The sequence below is a fragment of the Bombus vancouverensis genome, chromosome 16 (genome assembly GCF_051014615.1).
Source record: "Bombus vancouverensis nearcticus chromosome 16, iyBomVanc1_principal, whole genome shotgun sequence".
NCBI classification, from domain to species: domain Eukaryota; kingdom Metazoa; phylum Arthropoda; class Insecta; order Hymenoptera; family Apidae; genus Bombus; species Bombus vancouverensis.
Window position 1 is genome coordinate 8,190,916 of NC_134926.1, and position 21,220 is coordinate 8,212,135.

General features: G+C 39.6%; 1 protein-coding gene across 1 annotated transcript in view; it reads left to right on the forward strand.

Moving 5' to 3' along the window:
* mgl (low-density lipoprotein receptor-related protein megalin) overlaps nt 1–21,116 on the forward strand; it is a 38,720-nt gene extending 17,604 nt beyond the window's left edge. The window contains exons 2-18 of the mRNA XM_033342384.2: nt 1,337–1,459; nt 2,384–2,515; nt 2,937–3,191; nt 3,466–3,720; nt 4,081–4,197; nt 4,266–12,464; nt 12,607–13,174; nt 13,252–13,495; nt 13,591–14,198; nt 14,425–14,717; nt 14,819–15,574; nt 15,719–15,973; nt 16,079–16,585; nt 17,048–17,424; nt 17,716–18,314; nt 18,418–18,517; nt 18,774–21,116. Of these exons, the coding sequence (XP_033198275.1) occupies nt 1,337–1,459; nt 2,384–2,515; nt 2,937–3,191; nt 3,466–3,720; nt 4,081–4,197; nt 4,266–12,464; nt 12,607–13,174; nt 13,252–13,495; nt 13,591–14,198; nt 14,425–14,717; nt 14,819–15,574; nt 15,719–15,973; nt 16,079–16,585; nt 17,048–17,424; nt 17,716–18,314; nt 18,418–18,517; nt 18,774–19,049 (13,664 nt within the window). The 3' untranslated portion in view covers nt 19,050–21,116. The remainder of the gene's footprint in view (nt 1–1,336; nt 1,460–2,383; nt 2,516–2,936; nt 3,192–3,465; nt 3,721–4,080; nt 4,198–4,265; nt 12,465–12,606; nt 13,175–13,251; nt 13,496–13,590; nt 14,199–14,424; nt 14,718–14,818; nt 15,575–15,718; nt 15,974–16,078; nt 16,586–17,047; nt 17,425–17,715; nt 18,315–18,417; nt 18,518–18,773) is intronic.
* Nucleotides 21,117–21,220: the final 104 nt, after the last annotated feature.

Below are 21,220 nucleotides of genomic sequence, written 5' to 3' on the forward strand. Positions count from 1 at the left end.
GCGCTCGTAATTATAATGGCGCGCACGCACGCAATATGCATTGGGAACGGGGCTTGTTCTCATGTGTTGAGAAGCCCGTCTCGTTTGTTCCACAAATTTCATAGAAAGTCAACCGTTTGAATGAAAAAAATTCGAAATCGTTGCGTTGCTCTATCCCCACTGCTCTTTAGTTTAAAGAAAAGTTAGTAGCAAGCGCTTAATTGGTGTTCTGACATACTCTACTGCGATCCATTTAAACAAAATCCCTCATCAGCGATATCTTAAACGATGTTAAATCAAGTTAATCACACCTGTCATCTCGTACATTAATATTTCACACAGTAAATCAACTTTCATCGCTTTAAGAACTTTCCTAGTGATATTCACTAGATTTGTACAGTAAACTAGAAATTTTTCAAAAAAGACATTAGATATCTACGTTGTTCAATTATATCTATCCTACATTCATTTAATTTCGTATTTATACAATTATATTTAGTTCATAAAATTTTAAAATGTCTATTATGATTGTGTTTTACTATTTCAAATTAACGAGAATATTAGACAGTTTCATTGATAAAATTATATCTTTACAAAATTACGTTTACAAAATTTGTCAACTTCTTGGTTATGTTTTTGGTTATTTCTAGTGAAAGAGAGCATGTACTCTAATTTATGATATTATGCTAGATTACTTCCTTCACTTCGTGCGGAATACATTCATTACGAAGTATAATTACATAGTATCAAACGCCTTTTATTTCGTTCAGAATCTAGATCCATAGTTCATATCTTATCTATGAATCTATGGAAACAGGTTTGTCCAGGAATCGAACGCTATAATTTTGATCATCCTGTTCTCGCGGGACGAAATGCGAAAGAGAAAAGGAATCTTTCGATTCCTTGAAAGGGACTCGTTTCGTTCGCGCGGGAACTTCGATATATCTCGAGATGGAGCTGCCAGCATCCATTGAACCTTTCACCCATCACGCCACTGATACATCATGTTATTAAGTCATGAGTATTCCTATTTTGCTATAATTCGTTACTTTTAGATTAGAAATAATTTGTATATTCCTAACGACTTCCCCGTTACAAATTAACCAATAATATATCAACAGCCAAATTATTTACTACACCAATGAATTTTCCATTGAACGATAGACTATAGAGGACTAGGGATTTTTTTTTAGTGCCGAAAATTAAACTGAAGAGAACATTGGATAGATATTAGAAAAATGAAAATGAAAAAATTCGAAATTAAGAAAAATCAGTAAACTGCGTGATTACCTAGAACTTTTTCTGTTTTCATTCGTCTTAAGGTTAATAATAATTGTTCTTCTCTTGTTTTTAATAGCTGATGGCAGCGGCTGTGGCATCAATAGCTTTAGATGCATGGACGGCACCTGCATACCAAGCACTTTAGTCTGCAATTACCAAAAAGATTGCGAAAGTGCGGAAGATGAATTTCAATCGTGCAGTAAGTATTTGCTATATCTATAGAAAATTTGATAAAGCTGATTTCTTTTAATTATTTCCAGCATTTTTAAAACTAGTTTGGAAAGATTGAAATTGTTGCTTGTAAAATCCGCGTCCGGTTAAATTCAATGTAAAAATTGTAGTACTGGTACTTCCGGTATTTTGGCGCTTCCGGGAGGAAGATTCGAATCCTCTTTAGCGCATTTCCGGCGCTACTTGAAGAAAAAAGTACGTTCAACGAAAAATTGCTATTATATTCGATATTCTTATATAATCCATGATTCTCTTTTGTACTTGGATTTTTAATCACTAGTTTGTTCATAGTGATGTAAGCGGTATGTATAGGATTATATAATCTATAAATTGATGATTAGTTGATTTTATTGCTGCTAATACATACTGGTAAGCAAATAAATAAGCTACTACTTCCTTTATATCAAATTGAATATAATTTAATTTGTAGTTATTTCTTAGAATGAAAATTTGGAAGTCGTCCGATGTTTGTAGTGCTTCAAAGTATGAGAAATATATTTTCAAATTTTATATGATAGAGAAGCAAAAAATAAAACTTTTCATAATAATTATCTCTTCATTAGAATTAAAATCGCTACTAGATGTTTCAAGAAAGTGATTCTGTAATTTCTTTTCGTTCTTGAGACTCTGCTAGTATTACCCATTCAACTAGTATGATAATTGCTTGACAATTAAGCTACATGTAATATATGGCATTCAGATAACAATGCATTAGATCAGTTTTATCTTTGTGTCTTTTGCAGTGTGCAAATAATTGAAGAAGACATCAGCATGGCAATGATATAATTACTATTAATTAGCAAATTCATGAGAAACACTAGTCAAAAAGTCATTGATATATTCGAAAATGATGGATAATTGGACAATGATTGATCGACGAATTTGTTTGCAGCACCACCAGACTGTGAAGCTGGACAGATCACATGTGGTCAATACATTTTCAACAAGACTTACTGTATACCTCCCCATCAAAGATGTGACATGACTGTTGACTGCGTTGATGGGACTGATGAAGCTGGTTGCAGTGAGTATTTGTTTACTTATAAAAATTATTCAATACAAAGATATAATATATATTCACAGCAAGAGTAACGAAAATAATGCATAAGTAACTTTTAATTTTTTAAATTGCATAATTTTGTTTTCCTTGAGATAAAACTAATAAACTTCTTATGTAGCACAAATAGAGTCATATAATAGAATCATATTTAATGATAGAAGATACACATCAGCACGTTACCACCACGTGCATCATAATGTAGCTTCACTTGGTCGTTAGATTGTGCATAAAAATGTGAGAGAAAGAAAAAATGAGAAAAAATATTTCAAAACTTGATCATATAAATGATTAGAATTGAATTAGAATGATTAGAATAGATGATTACTGTCATATAAATGATTAGAAAAATTGCTAAGTCAGATTACTAATTAGAAACGTTGAAAAGATTACAGGAAATGCCAACCGGATGACTTCCGGTGTGGTGGTTCGACACCAGAGCTTTGCATTCCAAAAGAGAAAAAATGTGACGGCTACCTAGACTGTCGAAACGGTCGGGATGAGGAGAAATGCGAGAACAATGCGAAGCCAGCTTGTAGGTTGGATCAGTTCAGGTGTAATTCCACGCAGCGTTGCATTGAACAATCAGCTAGATGTAATTACAAGGACGACTGTGGAGATAATAGTGACGAGGAGGGATGCAGTATGTTTCATTTTTCTATCTACTTTAGACGCACAATTTTTCAAGCTGCAATTTCTTTTGTATCTAAGAATCTTTTAGATCTAGAGATTTTTTGTATATAAAAATTTGTGACTAATGACGTTTCTAGTTAAAAAATTTTCTATTTTTAATGATTTTTCGTGTATAGAGAAAATGTTATGTTTAGAATCTTTTATGACTACAAGTTTATTGAAATTAGGGATTTATTATATTGCAAGGGAATCATCGCAGAATTATTAGAGTTTGATACTTTCAGACTTCCAACCTTGTGCAATCAACCAGTTCCGTTGCGCGAATTCACTTTGCATACCAAGATCCTACGTCTGTGACGGTTACAAGGACTGCCACGATGGATCTGATGAAAAGTCCTGTACCACGACCGCCTGTCCTCCAAACAAGTTCGTGTGTCCTAGGGGATCGCCTGACGGCAAACCACTTTGCATAGATCGGTCTCAAATTTGTGATGGGAAGTCTGATTGTGAAGATAAAGCAGACGAAGAAGCTACTTGTTGTAAGTGTTATATATCCTTTATAGGAGTCGTTGGTAATATTTATCAAATATTACGTGGAGCTTGTAAATTGGAACACATGGTAACATAGGCAAGAAAAGTCTGCTTATTTCTAATATAATCAATGGAATCAATAAAAAGAATTTCACATGTGCTGCGTTATTCTGTGTAAAACTTATGAGTTACACTGTAATGAGTTTTTGGATAAAAATATCTATTTCCTTTTCTGTTTTAATTGGTACGCTAAAATATGGATCTTCAGATCAGGTACAACTCTACCTCTTCATTGGATTTTTGCTAAACATACTAAAGATTTAATTGAAAATGGAGACTCCATAACTGTTTGCTTTCTTTGTTTACAGCATCAGTTATATGCACTTCATTATTGTGTCGATACAAATGTCGAGCATCTCCTACAGGAGGAGTCTGCTATTGCCCTCCAGGCTGGGTTCTCGCGAATGATTCAACGACTTGCATAGGTACATCAATATCTTTCTGTAAATGAACAAGAAAGTTAGACAAGCTTCTTATTACCATTTCACTGTAGATCGTGACGAGTGTTCAGAGTGGGGCTTCTGTGAGCAATTATGCCAGAACACAGAAGGTTCCTATACCTGCAGTTGTGCTCCAGGCTTCACGTTGCAGGCACGCAACAAGTGTCGAGCCCAGCAACATCCTGGTGTGAAACTGGAACTGTTAGTTGCTCAAGAAAGAGCAGTTTGGAGAATGTCTTCTAGTGCTGAAGATAGAACTATTGTCGTCAACACAACTGGAGCTAGCGGAGTGGATTACTTCTATTCCAGGGACTTACTCTTTTGGAGCGATGTGAAGACCAAGAAAGTGCATTCAGAACCCTTAAATGGGGAAGGTTCCAGCTCCAGAGTTGCTATATACTTGACGAGTTCATGGGGACCAGTCGCCATCGCGGTGGATTGGATAGGAGAGAAATTATACGTAGTAGATTCTGTAGTCCAAAAGATTGATGTTCTGGAATTAGATGGAAGATTTCATGGAATCGCGCTAAGTTCCAATCTGACTAATCCAGCGGATATTGGTCTGGATCCCACAGTAGGTTTGATGTTTATAGCCGATAACAAACAAGTTCTAAGGGCAAACATGGACGGAACCGCAGATTTCCCAATTGTCTTCGAGGCAGCGTACAAAGTATCCGGTATTGCCGTGGATGTAATTGCTCGAAGAATCTTCTGGTGCGATTCTCAACTTGATTATATCGAGACTGCCGATTATTTTGGAAGAAACAGAGTGATGGTACTTAGGGGGCAACAGACACCGTCTCCAACGAGACTGACTCTCTTTGAGAATAAAATTTACTGGACAGATGGCACGAAGCAAGCTATCATGAGCGTAGACAAAACAGATAGTGATACTATTCACACTGTCTACAAAATGAGGGATGCAAAGGCCATAAAGGCTCTGCATCCTCTGACTCAGCCAACGGTTTCCAATCCTTGCGGGAATAATAATGGTGGCTGTCAACATATGTGTATAGTAACTGCGGCTAGCGATCAAGAAAACAGGTTAGGCTACCGATGCGCTTGTGATATAGGCTGGAGATTATCCAGTGATCAGAGGAATTGTAATTTGGTCCAGGAGTTCTTAATGTACTCACAGCAAAGATTCATTAAAGGCAGAGTTTTGGATCCTGTAATGGAAGGATTCAGTGATGCTATTTCGCCTGTGGTTTCTAGGAGAGCCAGATTCGTTGGTCTCGACTATGACGCGCATGATCAGTACATCTATTACAGTGACGTTTTGCAAGATGTGATTTATCGAGTTCGCCAAAGTGGTACAGGCCGGGATGTTGTGTTAGCTAGTCAGAACGAAGGTGTGGAAGGTTTAGCAGTTGATTGGGCTGCCAAGAATCTGTACTATATCGATTCCAGAAAAGGAACACTGAATGTCTTGAGCACCAGGAACGTCACTTACCGCAGAACATTGCTAAAGAATTTGAAACGACCGAGGGCTATTGTTATTCACCCTAACCAGGGATATATCTTCTTCTCTGAGTGGGATAGACCTGCGAACATCAGTAGAGCTTATACCGATGGTTCCAACTTAGTGGTTTTCAAAAATTTAACCTTGGGCTGGCCCAATGGCTTGGCCATTGATTTCGCGAAAGACAGATTGTACTGGTGCGATGCTCTTCTAGATCACGTGCAACATTCCAATCTGAATGGTACTGATGTGCAGACGGTTAACTCTAGACTGATCAGACATCCCTTCTCCATGGCTATTCATGAACAGTGGATGTACATTACCGATTGGCGATTGGATGCCATTATTCGGCTTCATAAGGAAACTGGGGAGCAAGAGACTATTCTCGTGCGTCAACCTGAAACAAACAGGCTTTATGGAGTAAAAGTTTACAGTCGTGACATTCAGACTTCTCTACCGGATCACCCTTGTTCTGTCGATAATGGGGGATGTGAAAAATTGTGCTTCGCTATTCCCCAAAACAATACCAACAGATACGGAACTGCTAGGTTAACCAGAGTCTGTGGCTGCCCTTACGGTGAACGTATTCAAGCGAATGGCAAGACCTGTGCGCCTGATCCGGAAGCTGAACCACCCCTAGAAGCCTGTCCTAATACTTGGGACTTCACCTGCGCTAACCAAAGGTGCGTGGCACACGCCTGGGTCTGTGATGGTGAGAACGACTGTCTGGACAACAGCGACGAGCGAAATTGCACCAAACCGACCTGTGCTCCTAACGAATTCCAATGCAAATCGGGTAAATGTGTTCCCATGAGCTTCCGTTGCGATGCTGAGAACGATTGTGGGGATTACAGTGATGAAGCTGATTGTCCAAATGTAACTTGCAGTGCTAATCAATTCGCCTGTGATAACAATAGATGCATACCCAATACCTGGAAGTGTGATTCTGAAAATGATTGCGGAGACAGTTCTGATGAGGGAGAATTCTGTGTGGCGAAGACTTGTTCCTACTTCCAGTTCACATGTCCAAGATCGGGACATTGCATTCCACGATCTTGGGTCTGTGATGGTGACAATGACTGTTTCGACCAGCAGGATGAGGTGGATTGCCCACCAGTCACTTGTTTGAGTACTCAGTTCACGTGTGCTGACCAAAAGATGTGTGTTCTTGACTCTTACAAATGTGATGGCATATCGGATTGCAACGACGGTAGTGACGAAGTAGGTTGTCCATCCCTAGCACCGGATCAATGTAACACTGACAAACAATTCCAGTGTGTTAGCTCAGCGATTTGCATTCCAAGAAGCTGGTATTGTGACGGGACTGCAGATTGTCCAGATAGATCTGACGAGCCGGCCTCTTGCGGCCAGGTTGGCTGTCAGCCAGGTTTTTTCAAGTGTCGTAACGAGAAATGTGTGTTCAAGGCGTATATCTGTGATGGCAAAGACGACTGTGGCGATGGATCTGACGAAGACACTGAATTGCATGCTTGCACTGCGCCTGAATTTAAATGCGACTCACAGCAATGGAAATGTCCAAACGTGACTGATAGATGCGTGAATATAAGCAGCGTCTGTGATGGCAAGTTTGACTGCCCTAATGGCGCGGATGAGGGTCCGGCATGCGATTTCGAGGAGTGCAGAGGGGCTTACTGCAGCTACCATTGCATTCAGACACCTCTTGGTAAGCAATGCACGTGTCCTCCAGGACAAGAGCTTGGCAAGGATGGTTATGATTGCCAGGATGTAAACGAATGTGAGCCTCCAGGACGCTGCTCTCAAACCTGCGTTAACATTAAACGTGGCTACTATTGTGGCTGTGTAGACGGATATACTTTAGAGAAAGATAAGCATACTTGCAAGGCGTTCAATCGCAGTGCTGCATTCCTGATCATATCTAACAGGCATACTATTCTTGTTGCTGATCTACAAGAGCAAGCATTAGAAAGAGTGCCGATCAACGTGGAGAACGTTGTTGCAACTGCTAGTAATATGCACACAGGTACCATCTTCTGGTCAGACATGAAACTAAAGAAAATATCTAGATTGGACAGAAATAGCGATCCTGTGGATGTGATTTCAACCGGGTTGGATCTGGTGGAAGGTCTTGCATATGATTGGATAGGTCAGAACTTATATTGGTTGGATTCTAAATTGAACACCATTGAAGTAGTCAAGGAAACAGGTACAAATAGAATGATATTAGTAAAAGAAAACATTACTCAACCCAGAGGTATGTGCCTGGATCCTAGTCCTGGAGCAAGATGGCTCTTCTGGACAGACTGGGGAGAAAATCCTCGAATTGAAAGAATTGGTATGGATGGTACCAACAGATCAACCATTATTAATACCAAAATTTATTGGCCGAATGGTCTTGCTTTGGATATAGCAAACAAACGAATATATTTTGCTGACAGTAAGTTTGATTTCATCGACACTTGTCTTTATGATGGAACTAAAAGGATTCAAGTACTGGCTGGGTCCCATTATCTGTTGCATCCTCATTCTTTAACCTTATTCGAGGATACCATGTATTGGACAGATAGACAGTTGAACAGGGTATTATCAGCTCACAAGTTCTATGGTGTGAATCAAACAGTAGTATCTCACCTGATATCTCAGCCTTTGTCGATACATGTAAATCATCCTGCTCTGCAGCCCATCACTCCGAATCCTTGCGCAAACGCCACCTGTGCTCACTTATGTCTGTTATCTCCAACTAACCCGCAAGGATACACGTGTAAATGCCAAGTTGGATTCAAGTTACAGTATAATGGACAGTGCACGGAAGAGGAAATGCCTTATTTGATGGTCCTACGAGGTTCTCAAATTGTAGACGTCTCCCTGATACCAGGAAGCACTAAGACTGGTTACATAACTCCTGTTGTTGGAGTCGAAGGAGGTAAATTTATAGACTACGACAGAAAGGAAAGAATGATATATTGGTTACAAACTAAGGATGACGATGATGAGAATGGTACTATTTACACGACTCCTTATAATGGTGGCAACAGAACAGAATTCCCCAATCCTTCTGGCGAGAGTGGTATCGTTGGAGCGCCATCTGCGATGGCGTTCGATTGGTTAGGAAGAAATTTGTTCATCGGAAACAAATATGCTTCCAATATAGAGGCCATAAAAGTAGATGGTAAGATCAGGTATAGGACGATAGTACTGGTCAATGATGGCAATAAGACGTCTGTAGCGAAGCCAAAGGCTATGTGCGTTGACCCTCTTGAAGGACACATATTCTGGGTAGATGATGGTAGCTTTGGTATCCCGATGAAGATCGGAAGGGTAAACATGGACGGTACGAACCCTATCATCTTGGTGGATAATGTAGGAAGACCAGAGGCTATCACGATCGATATACCTAGCAAGACTATCTACTTCAGTTCACTATACCCAGCCAGAATTACGGCAATCTCAACAGATGGACGAAATCTGAGGACCATTGTGTCGGAGAACATAGCATTACCGAAAGCACTTGCTGTTCATGACAATAAGCTATACCTTCTTGATCCTAGTTACGATAAAATAGAAAGAGTAGACCTACCTGGTGGAGGTAATCCTACTACAATAATCGACAACGACTCTGAGTTGAAAACTTTGACAATTTACAAGAAACGCGTCACTGGAGATCATCCATGTTTTATAAGGAATGGCGGCTGTGAACAGATCTGTCTTCCAGCGTCTGGAGGCACCAGGGTCTGTGCTTGTGGCATGGAGTACCGTAAAGTCAACGACACTTCCTGTGAACCCTTCAAGAGCTTCGCAGTGGTTACCCAACTGGATGTCGCCAGAGGGTACAGCCTGAAAGACGCGAAGGAAGCAATGGTACCAATCGCTGGAGTGGGTCACCATATCCTCCATGTAGATGTCTACAGTGCTGGCAATTGGATTTACTGGGTAGAATTCAATCGTGGAATGTGGAATGGAATATTCCGCGTTAGACCAAATGGCACTGAGCTCCAGCATGTTGTGAAACAAGGAATAGGATCAAATGGCATTAGAGGTCTCGCTATTGACTGGGTAGCTGGTAATATGTATTTCACCAATGTGTTTCCCCATGACAATTACGTAGAGGTTTGCAAGCTAGATGGTAGCAACAGGAAAGTGTTGGTAAAGAAGACCACAGACTCCCCTAGGGAATTAGCTGTGAATCCCATTAAAAAGTATCTCTATTGGATAGACTATGGGCAGTACCCACGATTAGGTAAGGCTTATCTAGATGGAAGCAACTGGACACCTATAGTTACTTCTGGTATCAGTACTCCACGTGACATAACAATCGATCCTGATACACACGATGTCTATTGGGTAGACTCTAAACAAGATACCATTCAGAAAGTCTCTTATACCGGAGGAAGCCGTCAAATTATCAGGCGAAACTTACCCAATCCCATGGGTGTAGCCATTTATGGCGACTATGTCTATTGGGTGGATAGAAATCTAGCCACAGTGTTCAAGGCTAGCAAACAAAGTGACTTTAGTATGCCAACGATTGTGAGATCGAATCTTCCCAAATTGAGAGACATTGTCATGTTCGATCAAAAAAGTCAACCACCAGATCCAATGAATCCCTGTTCGTCAGAGGGAAACGCAGACTGTGCGCAACTCTGCTTTGCTATGCCTAAAGAAAGTACAGTTCCTTTTAAGTGTGAATGTGCGGTTGGTAAACTAGCGGCGGATGGCAAGAACTGCGAGAACATGGAGGAATATCTGGTGTTCGCTACGAGGACAGAAATTAGAGCCATTGGTCTAGACCCACAGAATACTAGCGTACCATTTAACTCGATTGGAAATCTGACCAACGTAGTGGGCGTGGACTTTGACTATCGGGACAAGAAGCTATTGTTTACCCAGATCAGGCCTTGGGCCAAGATAGCTTGGATGCAGGCAGATAATCCTTCCTCCTCTGAGATTCACACGTTGATCAGCAAAGGAATCAATCCTGAGGGCATTTCTTATGACTGGACGCAAAAGAAAGTTTACTGGACAGATTCTTCCAACAATAGTATATATGCAATGGATCTGGATGGGTCGAATCTTGTGATGATTGCCAGAGTGGATAGACCTAGAGCCATAGTAGTCGATCCTTGTAATGGATCTTTGTACTTTACTGATTGGGGTCGCTTTGGAACGTCTGGGAAAATCTTCAGGACCACCATGGCAGGTTCTTTGAAGAAAGCTATCATAGATAAAGATCTTTCTCAACCCAGTGGCTTGGCAATCGATTATGAAGATCGTATGCTCTATTGGACTGATGCAGTCAGGGAGAAGATAGAACGCTCAGAGTTGGATGGAAACAATCGTCAGATCTTGGTCTCCGCTACGATATACCCATTTGCTATAACAGTCTTCGGAGAGTACATTTTCTGGACGGATCTTCAGCTAAGAGGTGTATATCGGGCTGAGAAACACACTGGAGCGAATAAGGTAGAATTGGTGAAACGTTTGGAGGATTCGCCTAGAGACTTACATATCTACTCAGCAGCTAGGCAGCAGTGCAAGGTAAATCCTTGTAACATTTCAAACGGTGGCTGTGATCAATCTTGTCATCCAGGAATAAACGGCTCAGCAGAGTGTAAGTGTGACGATAACAGCAGACTGGTAAACGAGGACAGGATGTGTGTTCCTAAGAACGTAACCTGTGACTCCAGCAAGTTTGCCTGTAGAAATGGCCGCTGCATTTCAAGAATGTGGGCGTGTGATGGTGATGACGACTGTGGTGATGGTTCTGACGAAGATACCAACTATTGTTCTTATCATTCGTGCAGTCCCAATGAGTTCAGGTGTAACAATGGCAGGTGCATCTTCAGAACTTGGAAATGTGACCATGAGAATGACTGTCGCGATGGTAGCGATGAGGAGGGCTGCGTGTATCCTCCTTGCGCTCCTGGAGAGTTCACTTGCGCCAACTATCGTTGTATCCCACAATCACAGGTCTGCAATGGCGTTAACGACTGTAAGGACAACGTCACTTCGGATGAGACCCATGAACGCTGTCCTAGGAATACCACGTGTCCTCCTAACCACCTGAAATGTGAGAAAACTAATATATGTGTGGAGCCGTATTGGCTTTGCGATGGGGATAACGATTGTGGGGATAACAGCGATGAAAATCCACTGCACTGTGCTCAGAGAACTTGTCCCCAAAGCTCCTTCAGGTGTCCCAACCATAGATGCATTCCAGCTACTTGGTACTGTGATGGAGACGATGATTGTCTGGATGGCAGTGATGAACCACCTGGTTATTGTCAATCAGAAGGCAGAACCTGCTTTGGAGATCTGTTCACTTGTGATAATGGCAATTGTATACCTAGAATCTACATCTGTGATGGGGATAATGATTGCTTAGATAGGTCTGATGAGGATGAACGTCACCAATGCAATGAGAGAAAGTGTGATGAGGAGACTGAATTTACCTGTACTGCGAATAAGCTGTGGAACAGGGCACAGTGTATCCCAAAGAAATGGCTGTGTGATGGGGACCCAGATTGTGTAGATGGAGCTGATGAAAATGTGACCTTGCACCACTGTCCCACTCCAACACCTTGTGCTGACAATCAATTCACATGTGACAATGGTCGTTGCTTGAATAGGAATTGGTTGTGTGATCATGACAATGACTGTGGTGATGGTAGCGATGAAGGAAAGTTCTGTAACTCCAGATACAAGCCTTGCACTAGCCAGGAGTTCACTTGTCATAACTTTAAGTGTATCAGGAAGCAGTTTCATTGCGATGGTCAGGACGATTGTGGTGATCATTCTGACGAAGATGGATGTCGTAAGTGATATAATATTATCGTGTAGTTCTTAAAATAAGATTTCACTTTAAGAAATAAATTAACCTAAGAAGATACTAATACGTTGAATTTATTTACAAAATGTTTAATGACGTATTAAATTATTTCTCCTTCCATTTATAGCACCAAAGGTGAAGAACACGGTCTGTCCAAACCCAAAGGACTTCATGTGTGCAAATGGGAACTGTATCGACATGCAATTAGTCTGCAATAAGGAACCCGATTGTGCAGACGAGAGTGACGAACCTGCCCACTGTAACATAGATGAATGTGCTGTTGTGGAAATGAATCAATGTGCTCACAAATGTATTGACACGCCAACGAGTTACTATTGTGAATGTAATCCAGGTTACAGACTCTTGGAAGACGGAAAAGCCTGTGAAGATATAGACGAATGTATGGAGACACCACAAGTGTGTAGCCAGCAGTGTCAAAATACACCAGGGAGCTTTTACTGCAAGTGTAATCATTATTGGTACGAACGTGCTGCTGACGAGCATACTTGCAAGAGAAGAGACAACATCATACCTTGGATTATCTTCACAAACAAGTATTATGTTAGAAATATGTCTATTGATGCTTCCAACTATAGCCTGATGCATCAAGATCTTATCAATGTTGTTGCTCTGGATGCTGATTACGCTGAACAAATGCTCTACTTCTGTGATGTTACTGCTAAAACAATTTTCAGGTAAATTCACGAAGCTATATTATTTAAAAAGTGATCAGAATAATTCTCTAATTTTTTCATGTGATATTTTTTTGCAGAGCACCTATTGCAGGAGGAGAGAAAGAAGCAATCATTAGACACGATAGTCTTGGTTTGGAAGGAATAGCAATTGACTGGGTAGGCAAGAAACTATACTGGCTTGACCGCCACGCTAAACACTTGGATGTTGCTGAGCTTAATGGTACCAACAGAAAGACTCTGTTAACTGGCATAGCTGACCCACGTGCTATTGTTGTTCATCCTGGCACAGGATACCTGTACTTCACTTCATGGCACCTTCAGGTGATTTTCATTAATTTTAAATCAATTTCAATTACAAAATATGAATGAAGCCTATGAAATATTACACTCAACGAAATAATTCTTCTAATTTTAAGGCTTACATAGGCAAAATGGGAATGGATGGCAGTAACTTCACAAGAATTCTCACTTGGGAGGATGATATAGCTTGGCCTAACGCTCTGACCATCGATTACTTCACCGATAGAATCTTCTACGCAGATGCTCATCTAGATTACATTGCATTTGCTGACTTGGAAGGTCATAATAGGCGGAAAGTTCTTTCCGGGTCTGCAGTACCCCATGTCTTTGCCATTACTGTATTCGATGATTTCATCTTCTGGACTGACTGGAATCTAAAGGCAATCAGCAGAGCAGACAAATTTTCCGGAGCTAATTTGCGAGTCCTTAGAAATACCACTCACAGACCATACGATATCCACGCGTACCACCCTCTGAGACAACTGCCTTATAACAATCCTTGCAGTGAGAATAATGGTGGTTGCTCTCACTTGTGTCTAATTTCACCACCCGCAAGTTCCTATCTATTAGAAGGATACGGTCAACCTGGTGTCACGTCATACAAATGCAATTGTCCGAATCAATTCATCTTAAACAAAGATGGAAAGACATGTCGAGCTAATTGCACTGCTGGTCAGCATAGATGTGGTCCTCCGGATGAAAAATGCATTCCGTGGTATTGGATGTGAGTATGAAATACATCTAGTAGTCTTATTTTAAGCATATATCAAAGTTAATTGTTAATTAACTATAATTTCTATTTCCAAGTAAAAAATACGAAAGAATGAAATATATTTAAAGAATTATTTTTCTATGATCTTATGGCAAACATTTGGTAATTTAGACATATACTATTATATTTGGAAACATTATGCATTCATGGATTAACGACAAAGTTAATTATTTTAAAGGTGTGACGGTGAAAAGGATTGCAAAGATGGTTCAGATGAACCTACCAGTTGTGTAGCACGAGTGTGTCGACCCAGCGTTTTCCAGTGTGCAAATGGTAACTGTAGACTCAATGTAGCTGTCTGTGACGGTGCTGATGACTGTGGAGATAAGAGTGATGAAGCCAACTGTAACTTAGAATGTGGCGAGTTGGAATTCAAGTGCAAATCCAATGGTCGTTGCATTCACGAATCTTGGAAGTGCGATGGGGATGCTGATTGCAAGGATGGCAGTGACGAAGACCCCGCTATTTGTCGTAAGTCTTCTTCTCCAAATGCCATTATAACCAGTTATAACTAACTATATATATTACATAGAGGTCATTAAATACTCAATACTTTTGTCTTACCATTGCAGACAATCGACCATGCGATCCAAGCACAGAATTCACTTGTAAGAATGGCAGATGTATTCAAAAAGTATGGATGTGTGATTCTGACAATGACTGTGGCGACGATAGTGACGAGCCAGCCTACATGTGTCGTCAAAAAAATTGCACCACCGGTTGGCAGCGTTGTCCAGGCCATGCCAATTATCGTTGTATACCTAAATGGCTGTTCTGTGATGGCAAAGATGATTGTCGCGATGGTTCCGACGAGCTTCCCGAGAATTGTCCCAAGTGTGACCCTGAAATGGACTTCAAATGCACCAATAATAGGTGTGTGCCTAAACAATGGCTCTGCGATTTCGCTGATGACTGTGGGGATGGCAGTGATGAAGCTGAAGCCATGTGCAAAGATCGCTATAGAGAATGTTCAGAATCTGAGTTCAAGTGTGACAATGGCAAGTGCATCGCCTCCAGGTGGAGATGCGATTCTGAAGACGATTGTGGCGATAACAGTGACGAGAATGGTTGTCAAGAATTCGTGTGCAAAGGAGATACATTCCAGTGCGCAAGTGGCCATTGCATCGCATCATATCTAAGATGTGATGGCACACGTGATTGTAGAGACATGAGCGACGAAATTGGTTGTCCGCCAAAGTATCCAGGAGGAAGATACTGCCCACAAACAAGATTTCAGTGTGATAACAACCTTTGTGTCTATCTTACTGATATATGTGATGGAAGCGATGATTGTGGTGACGGTTCTGATGAAAATGCTAGCATGTGTGGTACGAGTTTTATTTCCTTCGTCTTTTATATCTATGATGTTTAAAGTATCCTACCTCTGAACTTCTAATAAACAATCAGGATGATGTACCTTCATAAACATAATCATAGAATTCAGTTTAATCATGTTACTTCATGTTTTACAGCAAACTTCAAATGCGACACAACTAGGAGATTCCAATGCGCCAATCATAAGTGCATCACTAAATATCAATTGTGTGATGGCATTGACAATTGTGGTGATGGTTCTGACGAGAACAATATGACCATGTGCGCATCCAGAGTCCGTCCATGTGATGCCATAACAGAGTATACTTGTGCCAATAAGAAATGCATCGATCGGTCGAAACTTTGTGACTTTGCCGACGACTGCGGAGATTCCTCTGACGAACTTGGTTGTCGTAAGTCTAAAAATTTCTTTAACATTATGTTTGTGTTATTATGTTATCTAAATTGCAAGTTTAAAAATGTTATTAATACCAAATATTCATTTATTTCTCTCATAGATCACAATAAACCCTGTCTGGAAAGCAATAAAGGCGGCTGTTCTCATTATTGTCACAACATCACTGATGCAGGATACATCTGTGCCTGTTATCCCGGTTACATAATCGCGCAAGATGACCGGAAACATTGTGAAGATATCGACGAATGTGCTACTGGCCAGCACCAGTGCTCTCAGCTTTGCACTAATCTAAATGGCACTTATTCCTGCTCCTGCAGGCAAGGATTTGAACTGTCTGACAATCGCAGTGGCGTCTGTAAAGCTCTAGACACTGATATGATGATCCTATTTGCTAATGGTCCTGGAATTAGAGCTTACGATCCTCATAACAAAGAGGAAATTGATGTTATTGCCAATGAAAAGAGGGTACAGGCTCTGGACTTCGATCCTAAGTCGGAGTATGTGTTCTGGATCGATGGTTATGATAATTCCATTAAGAGGTCGTACATGGTGAACGCTAAAGGTGGACAAGTGAAGATTGGATACGCCCAGGATCTCAATATAAAGAGTAATTTTCTTTGCTTATATTATAATTTTACGCTGTTATATTAAGATATATTCTACTGTCAACACTCACACATTTTCAATACGTTATTTATTATTATATATGTAGTATCGGAATACTTAGGTTGTAAATTTGTCGCTGCTGGGTACGGCTGCTTTTCTTCTTATTTTTTTTTTTTTTTTTTTGTATCGTGGAAGAGAAATCGGACTCCGGTCGCCGGGACTCGAACCCGGGTTCCGAACGTTCGCAACCTAAGGCGCTAACCACTGCGCTGCCGTCGCCCGACACTAGTTAGTATCGAGTGATGGTATTTGCTATCGAGTGATAGTATTTGCTATCGAGTGCCGCCACAGGCCTTTTTTCACGATACTACATATATATGGTACTATAGTGCATATATTGGTATTGCAGTCGTATAGATATACTATACAATCAATTTAAAATATACTATTATCTTTATTGAAGGCGAGTCAGGGCTGACAAGTTTGGCCGTGGACTGGATTTCTGGCAATCTCTACTGGACAGAAATCGATTCCTCAGGGGCAACATTATTCGGAAGAGTGATGGTCTCAAAGGCAGATGGTAGATACCGTCGAAGTTTGATAACAGTCGGTCTAGAAATACCAACCTCTATCGTAGTAGACCCAGAACTAGGTCGAGCCATTTGGGCAGACGTTGGAAGCCAGCCCAAGATCGAAATCGCTTGGATGGACGGCGACAGAAGGAAACAACTGGTCTATGATCGAATTGGACAACCTATTGCACTTACCATTGATTATTCTATGCAGCATGTTCTTTACTGGGCTGACAGCAAGCTTAACACCATTGAATCTATTGAACAGGTAGGTTCCAATTGATGCAATTTTTGTAGTTTTCGACTCCTTTGCATTTTTATATTTGGTCTTTGAAATATACTGAGCAAAAGAAAATCAGCAAGTCACTATTTTAAATAAAAGAAATGCAAGTTATTGTAAACATAATCATATGTAATATGTCAATGTAACGTAATATAATACTTGGAATATTTATGCAGCATTGCAGTTAGATACAGCAAAAGGTTTGGAAATTTTCAGGTGACCTAATAGTTAAGTTCAGAATGTTCACTTCACTTCAAGAATTGCCATTTTTTTCAGGATGGATCGAACAGAAAAGTTATCCTTAAAGGAGATAGCTTAAGACACCCAGTATCTTTGGATACCTTTGAAAACAATCTGTATTGGGTAACTAGGAGGTCCGCTGAACTGTTCAGACAGGATAAATTTGGCAGAGGCGTACCAGAGCTCATAGTCAAGCCCCTGCCCAATTCAGGAGGAGTTAAAGTGTATCATCAACAGAAATACAACATTTCTTTAAGAAATCCTTGCCACGAGGACCAGTGTACCCATTTATGTGTCCCGATTCCTGGTGGATATCGCTGTCTGTGCTCAGATAGTATTGGTCCACTGCAACAAAGAGAGACGATGCGATCCAACGAACGTCATTGTGACGCGACTAATGAAAGACCACTTCCTGCACCGAGAATCTGCCTTTGCAGAAACGGTGGAGTATGCCAGGAAATCGAAGACAAGTTGCAGTGTGATTGTCCAAATCTTTTCCATGGAGAGTTCTGTGAAATTATGTTAGGAGCTAGGTCGAGCAATGCTACTGCAGCCATTGTTATACCCATTGTTGTTTCTGTCTTGGTCCTCCTTGGAGCTGCAGCTGTTATTATGGTGCTGAAGAAACGGCCATTGTAAGTTCTTTTATTCCAAAGTTTCTATCTTTAAAGTCTCTTATTGTAATTCATAATCCATCCCATGCACAAATTATTCCGACATCATTGGTAATTTTTACAGTGGTAAACCTGGAGGTCTTGGCAGTTTAACTGGTGCTCAGAGTGTATCCTTTAGGCAAGGAAGCAATGTTGAATTTGGCGTACCTGCTCATGAAAGAATGGTAAATACAATTTTTCATATTGCACATGTATTTCAAAAGTGACATAACTCAAATAGATTTTGAAATTGAAAACTGGAAACAGTAGCAAAATCTTTTTGTAATAATTCTCAGCACTTGAAATCCCTCTTTGATAGCTTCGATGTTCTTCTGGCATAAGACTGAATTATTTTGGATTATGAAACTTTTGAAAATGTCTTTCACATCTCCATAATTATTAAGTAATTTGTCTTAATAAAAAATCTTATTTATTGGATAGGAACCTCTGGATGTGGAGTACAACCTTGGTGACGTAAGTAACAAGAACAGAGACTTTAGTAACCCCATGTACGACGCGGTGAACACAGAAACAGGCGCTACAAATGGTACCGGCGCTAGTAGTATGTACGAATTGCCAGCTGAGATGAAACCATCTAGCATCCAGCACAAGGATCCACCACAATTGCACCTGAAGAGGAGAGAGCTCGATCCAACACCCATCGACTCGGGGAAAGATACACAACAGTTGGTTGAGGAAGACAAGTCCGAGTGTTAGATAGTTTAACTCTTTGGTGCAGTGACGTAGTTAGAAATTTCAGGTGATTTGGAAAGCGAACAGACTCATTTGAATAACGTAACGGCAAGATAGAATCGATCTAGAGATTTTTAGGACATTTGACAGATGTTTGTATGATGTGGCGTATCGATCTATTCACAAATCTGTTGCAATTGTTATTTCTTAGATCTATATAAACAAGTCATCGGTTTATTTTGAAGTTTAAAACTAGTAATAACTAATAATTCTTTTCAAAAATCTAAACAGAGTTCCGAATTGTATTATTGGTATAGGGTTTACTTTTTCAAACTATCCATCAATCTTCACCAGGTGCACATATCATATACATTTATCTTTAATGAAGGCAATTTTTAATGGAGCACAAGACTGAGTATGTACAACACGACTTTTTGCAACGTATATCACTGTAAAACTTTAGAACGGAATGTGACTAAATTACTTGTATCGAACTATAGCGTACTGAACTTATAGCTTATTTACAGTAAAGTTCAAGGAGAAAAAGAAAAGTGCATCTGACTACGCCACTGCTTCTATATAGAAATGTTCTCGTATCTGTGGCACTTCTGTCTCAAAAACTTTGTTTATCTGTAAATGAAAATACATTAAAACAGATAAAAATAAAAAATAAGTTGCACGAATCTTTTATAACATAATGAAAAAAAAAGAATTCTGTTTTAGCTTTTTATGTATTGAGATTGAAGTGCAACCGGTAACGAGTTTGTGTCCTCTTAGGTGCGATTTGTAAGTCTTGTAAATACGATTATCGCAGAATATTAATATCACGTTGTCCATGTACCATAACGAAAGCAAAACATTCCATATTTTTTCTTCGAAGACAACTCGAGGTGAATTATAACGGGCGCTTAAGGGACTGTACGTTAAAAAAAAGAAGACAGGCCTCGACGAGCGTGTCATTTCACAAAATATGCGTTTTCTTCGTAATGATAGGAGAGACGAATCTGTTTTGAAAAAAAAAGAGAGAAAAGGTTTTCTCTTTTTCAGCTTTCTCGGCCGCATGTAAGCGTTGTTATATGCGTTTGTACATTTTTCTAGACTATGCGCGGGGAACGTCAGTGTATAGTTTTCCTTCCGTAGCAACTGTGATCGTAAAAATTAAAAATTAGGCCCGAGTATGCGAGGTGATCATTTAAATGAACAAAGCGTACCCGTTTTTTGTTGTGCGTCCCCGAACATGAGTGAGAGAGGAATCTTGTATCATTTTGTTTCTTCCTTTTTTGAAAGATTTATTATTTGGTACAGTAGAATCTCGATTATAGAAAAAACCGAAAGTATTTTGTAAGATTTGTAACTTCAGAATCTCCAGTTTTGTTGTTGTATATTGCGTATCAAATTATAGAGACTGTTAAATCTACATCTCAGTTAGTGACTTTTTCTTCACCAACATTCATCTACCAATTAACAAAACTTTTTCATCATCAACGTAAAGATTAGTTACGATATTTATTGCAAATTATAACAGAACAGATTTTTCTTTTATAAATTTACCAATTTATCATGAGTTTTAAATGAAGAAGTGAAAGTTAAATAATGCAAAGTTAGTTGGTTAGGTTAGAAAGTTCTACGGTCTGACTACTTAATCAAGTTTCTACTGTACGATCATTATCTGTTTTTTTTCTCTCTTTTTTTAATGTAATGTAAAACGAACGTTGTACATATGTTTTACAGATCAACGAAGAAAATGAGCGGCACTGACCTTCTTTACAGATTATACATAAAACTATATATAAATAAAGAAATCTATATATATAAATATAAATATTATATATATAAATATATATGTATGTATATGTATGTATGTGCGTATGGGTAAATTAATGCGCATCATCATCAGAAATCGACTTTGTCTCCTGGGCGGGGCTCCAGAATGTTTTAATTATTATTTTTAACTGTATCAGTATTTTCTGTATTTTTGTATCGACCCGACGAAATACGATGATTGTTAATATATATATATATATGTATATATATATATATATTGTTCGAGCAATTAAACAGGTACCGTCCAAGAATAAACATTGAATTATATCACTGTGCATTCCTTTTATCTATAGGTAGGTTTTATTAAAACAATAAAATAGGGAACAATAAAGAATAATGTTCTTTATAATGAAAACAATATAATATATTCC